The sequence below is a fragment of the Pterocles gutturalis genome, unplaced genomic scaffold (assembly GCF_000699245.1).
Source record: "Pterocles gutturalis isolate BGI_N339 unplaced genomic scaffold, ASM69924v1 scaffold6251, whole genome shotgun sequence".
Classification (NCBI taxonomy): domain Eukaryota; kingdom Metazoa; phylum Chordata; class Aves; order Pterocliformes; family Pteroclidae; genus Pterocles; species Pterocles gutturalis.
In genome coordinates, this window is record NW_010105286.1 from 54,810 (window position 1) to 62,963 (window position 8,154).

Sequence of the window (8,154 nt, forward strand, 5' to 3'; positions counted from 1 at the left end):
TTCTGTCATATTAAAGAAGCAAATAGTCATTTTTACTTTCTGTCCAGTACAACCATGCATTAAAGCTTCAGAAGCTGCAGTAAAATGCCTGATATTTACCTTTCCATGAACCCCAGAACAGATGTTAGAAAAAAAGAATAATCTGGGTTTCCTTTTTGCTTGTTCTCTTCAGAAAGTAAAAACAGCTTATAAAACATCTCCTGTTTACGTGTAATGTTACAGACTAGTAGACAGCCAGAATGTTGGCAGATGTGCCCAATGTTAATGGGAGCTTAACTAACTCTTAATATTAGATCAATTAGATATTAACTCCCGGTTTTCCATATACCATGAGAGAGTGCTTTGAAGCTGAGAAGCATGTATTCACAGGGTAATTACTCACAGACAGCTTTCTTAGCTATAAGTAAATTCCCAAAGTACACTTACCAACACCATGGCAACGACTTGTCACCTGATAACTCGTTTGAGATTACAGCATCTCCATCTCACTATGTTCTCAAGATCAGAGTAACAACCAAGAAAGTATGTTGCAGTGCCACATCAAGAACAGCACCCAAAGCAGCTCTTATGTGAACATTTTTTCCTCTTCACATTGTTACTGAAGCATTATTTTCTACATATTCCAAAGATAAGGGAAGAGAAAGCATCCCCGTGTTTTATGATAATGCAGGCCTCACTTTTTACTTGTTTAGCTGAACCTTGTCTTTGCCACAACATCTCAAGTCCAAATCAGTTACTCAGACTTGTTCTTCTCATGATGGAGGGAGTTCCACCCTGCTGGGCAGCTACTCACATCCTTTTCAGTGGGAGAGTCATGTGGACCTCCATTCTCTACGGCTGAAATGTGGGTACAGTTTGGGACCGTACTTATGCAGAAGATTTGAGTTGTCTTTAACTGAGGTAACAAACACAGTAACAACATCAAACACCCACTGAAGAATCACTGCAAAGCAGTTGTTTGATAAGAGTCTGAAGAGAGCCTGAACTAGTCCTGCCCTAGGAATCCTGGCTAGACTTGTAAGAGCCATTGTTTAAGGCAAGGGACTGCTTAATAAGGATTTGGTCTTTAACACAGATTTCATCATAGGCTGACAGACTGAAGCTTCCTCTTCACAAGTTCACATGATATTCAAAATGTCATGTTGATTTTATACCTGCCTGGACAAAGGAGATTACAGAGCAAGTCAATCACCTTGCTTTTCAGATGTATTTCCTCTTTTACATCTTGAAAATTCTACTCACTTGTAGATCATGCAAAGAAAGAGGAAGCAGCATGACTCAGCTCCACACTACAATGGCTGGAGCAGATCCAGACCTAGCAATCCTTTGGGCTTTCCTTACCAAAATACAAGACTGCAACTTGGATATTGTAAAGCATCTAATGTTTGTATAAGAAATGTTAGATGGGCAGCACGCCAGCTGCAGTCCTTAAGCAATGTGCTTGTTCTTTGCATGGATGGAAAATTATCTTCTGAAGAGTTAGGAGGGGAACAAAAAAAGCCAAAGGGCTCTGATCTTAAACAGTGCCTACGGAAGACAAAATGTTAAAGAGGAACAGCCTCCTGAACTGTATTCAGTAGACATGAATCACATGGAAATCTAGTGGTAGATAACATATTAATTTAGCAAGTTTCACATCATGCCATACTGGCAAATATTTTTGTATAATCTGTAAATTGCAGAAGTCATAACAGGGGCATAGGAAAGCTACTGACCTTAAGGAATCCAGGAACTTTAAGTAAGTTTCAAGAACCCTGAGTCCCAGTGCTTTATCTAAACCATTGGAAAACAGTACTCTAAAAATTAGCTACTCTAAAAATTCAGTGTCATCTAGAAATTATTCCTGATCCTCTACCATTTTGCTAACACCTCATCCACAGCTTTTTTTCAGAAAGAGCATCCACATGGTGCATTATTGCAGGGTAAATAATGTGCTGTAAATACACTTTACTGTGTAAATAAGCTCTGAGCAAAATTCAGCAAAGTTCAGTTCACTCTCTGAATGCACAACAAAGATGATTTGATGGTTATCTCATAGCAATCTAACCTCAGAGATAAAGACCTGAAATCTAAACCTGTTTCTCAGAACAATGTTTTACATTGTAGTCCATGCCCAGAAGCTCTGGGCAATGAGATGGATCTGTCTTTTCAGGCACTGCATTCACTCGGGGAAATCACGAATCAGTCATTTCTTACATAAATATGTGTAATACTAGTCGTGAAAGTAATAAGGAGGCATGATCCAAGCTGTTTCTCTGAAACGGTCCTCACCTTCCTACAGAGTGAACCAAAGCATTACTTGGAAGAAGCAGTCCTCTGGACTGTGTGCACTGGGGGACGACTGAGCAGTATTGGGAAACCTGCATCACATACTAAGCAACCTCACAGTGCATTAGAGGATGGAAGGCCAGCAGGCTTCTGGGCTCCGTGTTAATTTCAAAAGATGGTTCATTGAGCAGACCTCATGCTTAGCAAAGCTTAGTAGCTTTTTTCCTTATCCCTCCCCACAATGTTTTGGGCATCATCATATGATTGCACTCTAAAACTTGAAGTTATCCAAAACCAGTTCATGAGAAGTGAACAAAAACATTTATTTTAATTCCAAAGAAAAAACAACTCCCATGCTGTTTTCCTAAGTGAGCTGAAAACTTGGAGAGAAACCTAAAGCTAAAAAAAGCAAGGAACTCAAGAAGATTCATATTCTGGACTGTGGTTTCTGTTGCCTTAGCTCAAGGGAAAATATGTTCATGGGAAAAAGGCCTGCCTGGAGCAAGATTTTTTTCAACTCTGACTTTTCTAGTTGGCATGGTTTTAAAATCAATATGTTGCTATTAAAGTTATTTCTTCATAAACAAAAATATTCTATATGGATTGTATGATAGTTGTTTACAATTGAAACAACCACTTGTACCCTGTTTCCCAGCAATCAGTATCTAGCCCAGCTACTATCAATCCTAGATAGTGATCAAGCAATTTAAGAGGCCTTTACAATGTTAGCACAGAGTTTCACTGATTCAAAGTGTTAAATCACCCTCCCAGAGGAGAGTTCCTGGATTAATCCCAAAACAAAGAAGTGTCAGCTTTATGACCTACCTTTGTATCTACACATAACTAAAGAAAACAACATCACACCTCAGAAAACAGAAATCTTGTATGGCTTGATTTGAAAGAATCTTACTATTCTTTCAAATAGTAAGATTTGAAAGAATAGTAAGATTCACTTACTTTGTCTTTAGCCTGGACTAAACCAGATTATAAATATAATAAAATTCCACACTAAACCTCTAAAGACTAGCCTACAGACAAAGGTGCCACAAGCAATTCAGGGAATTTGTAACAGTATAACGCTGCAACAAGTGTAACAAAATGTGATCAGGCTGCCCATACTCTGTGAGAAACCCCAACAAGCACGGTTATCATCATTCTAAATGCTGTAGCAACAGAGTTTAACCTAGGGATTACAATCCCCGTTATACACTTGAATTGTCTTCTGCATTAATTAGATTTATGTTAAGAGTTAACAAAAATATCTAATATGGTCTTGTTTTGAGATTCTTCAAGACATCTTAGAATGACACAGTATGCTTTCACTGACCTTTAAATTGAATTTCACCCCCTACTTAAAAACTGCAATTAAATTATGCTATAAATGAAAACTATTTACCTGTGATCAACAACTGTTACATCAGAAGCAGGAATCCCCAGAAGAAAACAACTCTGTTCCAGTTCTTTCTTACGAATCTCTCCTTGATTGTAATAATTTCCTGAAAACAGCAAACACAGCAACATTGTCTAACTTAGTTGAGGCTAGCTTGGAATTAATTCCTCTTTTCTTTCTCAAAGCATTAAGCTTCAGCATCACACAGTAAATAAAAGTGCATAATTCGAGGAAGAGACACATCACGGGGGACAAACTCCAGAGCTTTTACCTGAGCAACGCCCGGCTTTGTTCAGAGTAAAATGCTGAGGCAAAGTTCTGCCCACCTTGACTACATTCCTCCCATTTATGCACCGAGTCTGGCTTGCAGCATTTGTGAGTTTATTTGGCAAGGACATCAGAAATTGCCATGCCTAGTCAGAGCAGTAGTCCAAAGAACCCAGTATCCTCATCCTAGAGTTGCCAACGATAAATGCTTCTGCCAAAGACACAGCAGAACTTCCAGACAAGAAGTCTGGATTAAACTGTTTCTAACCACTTGTTTGATTAGCAGATGTCTTACTCCTTTAAAAAAAAAATAATAATCAAAATTTCTAGCTCTTTCAGGTTTTTTGTTTAGGCTTTTTGTTTTATTTTGGTATATACCTGATCTACTCTGAACACTTAATTTTTTAGCAAGATTTAATATCTCTTTTAGTGTATTCCATAGGCTGAGCATGCTTTGTGAGGAAAAGGAGTCTTCTAAGATGCATATAAATGGACTAAGTGCTTACCCATTACCTGAATGGAAATTACCAACATGCTACAGAACAATTGTGCAAGATCTTTTCATAAACAGAGGAGAAACTGCCTCTGCAGTGAGGTGACAGAGTTGTTACCACTAGCAAATCTCCAGGTTGTCACTGTGAAAGAGGTTCGTGGGATCTTAGTCCACTTTTTTAAAATCAAGGATTCACAACAAATCAGTGTAACAATTAATCTCCTTAAAGGGTCAAAGAGTCACTCCTCCTTCACTATCGGACGTGCTGCCATGAACTCCCTCCTGTACTCTCCACAGCGTAGGCCTGCAGAGCCAACCTAAACAGCAAGTCCAAAGTACTTGGAACAGAATTGTTGAGACAACACACAGAAAGCGAGTCCCATGGGGTATTCTTTAAGTGATTAAAGTTTATAGCATATTCTGGACCAATTCTAAGGAGCAGTAGTTATCACATAACAGTAGGACACTGCAACAGAATACAGTGATGGAACCAAAAGGATTTGGAGAAATGAAGAATTCCATCATAACAATCTCTGTTTCAGGACAAAGATTTTCAGAAGTCTGCACCATTCACAGGAAATCCAGGCAGAAACTAATACGGCAAGATTGGAAAGAACTTATACAACCAAAAGAAGACAGCAAACCTAATTCAGATAAGGCATTTGGGAAAAGTTGTAACAGACTGAGACCTACAACTAGCAGGGAAATGGCATCCATTATCTTAAAACACTGCCTCCTTCTTCACTGAATTATTTTCTTCTCATCTTGCTCTGACATTCCTTATTTTTTCTTGGCATCAGCCATGCAAAGTCCATGCCAGAGCTGTGATGGCCCCTTCCAGAATGTTGCCCTGTGTGGCACAGCACTTGCAACCCAATTTTAATTTTGAAGCAATAAAATTAAAAAAAAATACAGCTGAGTATTAATGTATGATTCAAGTCTATAGTCAGCTGTCTTAAATTACACTAAAACTTTTTATTGTTGTGGGTGTGAGTCATCTAACTCTAGCATTTCTTTTGAGCAGTGTTGCAATCTGAGCCATCACTAGCAAGCTTCATAAAATTTGCAAAGAAGGAAAGAGTAACTAGGAAAAAAACCTTCTTGCAGACTGTGAGTGAATGGTTTTAGGAGAGTGTGACAATGATTGTTTGTGGGTTTGCTGAGGAACACGTCAGTTTAGGAGTCTGCAGCTTAGATTGCTAGTTCCAGCTTCAGCAAAATTAATGTAAGTGTGCACCTTCACTAGATGGATTACATGAATACAGTGGTACTCATTCAAGACTGATTTTTTGCATGGCCATTAATGACACCATTGTTTTAAGATAGCTTTTGCTGCAATGCAGTGTAACAGCTGCCTGCAGGTGATGTTTTATCCAAACAGTACTACTGTTCTCAAAATACCTAACTTCTACTGACCTCAAAGGAACAGATCCTTGTTCCACAGCTTGAGAAATGTGGACAAGACATCAGGAACATAAAATTGCCAACAAAAAAAAAAAAAAAGGCAGCTACTGAGATCAAAACCAGCTAAATAGCTGATGCTGCTGGACCTCATCCATGGAGCACTCACAATAGACAGCTACTACAGAGAGCAAAGCACATTGACACTGAGTTATTATTTCAGCCAAAGATTACTCAGTGTGTAAAAGCCTGTTTTTTTTCCACAGTGCTGTAATTCTAATTGATTTCCCAGTCATTTTGATTGACATCTGAAAACTGCAAATACGAGGGTTTCTAAGTAATGATTTTGTCTCAGCATTACAGAGTCTTTGATTAACTCACTTGTCATCATCAATCATACAAACAATGAGAGGATGAACCATTGGAATTGCCCAAAAGACTAACAAGAGGCACAGAAAAATCTATTAGCTCAGTGAATGCACACTCCAATATGAGTTATTTCTGTTACGAAGACACACAAGAGAGTACAGAGAAGGCAGCATCAAACACACTGAATATTTCATGTCACCGAATCAGGAGTAAAGAAAAAATAAAATGTAACAAAATAAACAGGAACACAACACTCCTTTAGAAGGTTCTCTAATAGCAGCAGTGTACAAGTCCCCAAAATTGAACTGGCAGAGTTGCACTTCAGTAATCTCTCCGTAGCTGTGAAAAAGCCAAATGGGATCCACAGACCTTTGTCCCTCAGCAGAGACAATGGAAAGCTCTGCACTAAATCCTGAATGGGAGGTACAGTGATGAGTAAAGCCATTACACGGCTGGACTTAAACAATGGCTTAATCCCTGTCTTCTCACCTAGATGGTTTGTTATGACAGAAAGCTTTGGGAACAAACAACAGAAAAGTTGGCAGTGAACCAGCCGGAGCTTTCAAAAACACAGAGGGCCCTTTCCCTGAATCTAAGTAGCTGTCAGATCTAAATATTTGTATCCTAAGATACTCCTCTCAACAAATGTAAAAAAAAAAAAAATAAAAAAAAAATCTTTAGTTTTCACCACTGGCTCATGAATTCTGGTATAGCAGTATGGTCTGAAAGATGAATGAAAATTAGGTTGTTTCTTAAGCACAAAAGACTGAACAATATAATAACTGATTAGGTGTCAGTTCTGCAGAAATAAAAAATCTGGAGCTTTAGTAGATAACAAGAAGAACACAAGACAAGAGTGTCACGTGCTGTGAAAAATTCTTGTCCTGACAAACAGTGGAGCCTGTGAGAATCTTTCCATTCTATTCAGCCTCAGAAAGGCCTCAGCCAGAGCAGTGCTTCCAGTTTTTGATCACTGCACTTCAAAAAAAGATGTGAAACATCTGGGAGAGTTTAAAGGAGAGCAATGAGAATGGAGAAGAGAGAAGAGGCAGGTAACAATCTTAAAATGTGTAAGAGGCTGCTACAAAAGGATATTCCAATTTCCATGTTCATAGCAGACAGGAAAAATAAACAAGCTTAAATTACACCAATGGTTCAGGAAAAAGTTATTTGAAGAAAAGCTAATGCAGCACTGACAGGGACTGCACAGGCTGAGGAACCTCCCTGAAGGTTCTGAAGGACAAACTAGGCATTTGTCTGCAGCAAATAAAGACACATTGATGGACTGATGGACCACACAACCTCAGGTTCCCTTCAGGCCTATTTTTCCACAATTGGATTGTTATGCAACTGTTATTTTTAGTTGTGTTACTGCGAATGTATCACTACGGCATTAAAACGGGATCACCCAAGCAAGTCCTCCACAAGGCAACAGAATTACAAGGAGATGCAAAAGGCTGTGCTAAACAATGCCCTTCTACAACTTCCTGATGCTTCCGCACAGTTCAAAATTACCTCAGTGCTGCGAGAGCAGACTGGATTATGAAACCTTTGCGCAAGATTCAGATATGTGGGAGGTTTTCCTGCTGACTGCAACTGCCAAAACTGCAGAAAGCGCCATTCTGGCCAAAGCCGCCCGTGCGCGGCAGCTCTCCAGGGTTACGGTGGTGCGCCGTGACCCAGAGCCGTGACATCAAACCGCAGATGGATGGCACAGCACCTCCTCCACTGCATGAGCATTTCACAGCAGCTCCACACTGTCACGGCAGCCCAGGCCTAGGGGACACGAGGTTCAGCACAGCAACGGCATCATGTGCGGTGTCACAGTGACATCACACACAACATCACAGCTGAGTGAGGTCGCCCCACAGTACAGCCACCGCTTGCTGCTCCGAGACACTGACACACCGTCAGAGCCCCTGGCTTACGTCACAGCGTGACGCCACACCTTGGAAGACGTCATGGC

The 8,154-nt window shown here is 39.8% G+C and overlaps 1 protein-coding gene across 1 annotated transcript in view; it reads right to left on the reverse strand.

The window, feature by feature from the left end:
• The window catches only part of PIGL (phosphatidylinositol glycan anchor biosynthesis, class L), a gene marked incomplete at its 5' end in the record, with an annotated part of 53,675 nt that extends 49,731 nt beyond the window's left edge, over nt 1-3,944 (reverse strand). The window contains 2 exons of the mRNA XM_010087324.1: nt 3,665-3,767; nt 3,854-3,944. Coding sequence (XP_010085626.1) covers nt 3,665-3,767; nt 3,854-3,944 — 194 coding nt within the window. The remainder of the gene's footprint in view (nt 1-3,664; nt 3,768-3,853) is intronic.
• Nucleotides 3,945-8,154: the final 4,210 nt, after the last annotated feature.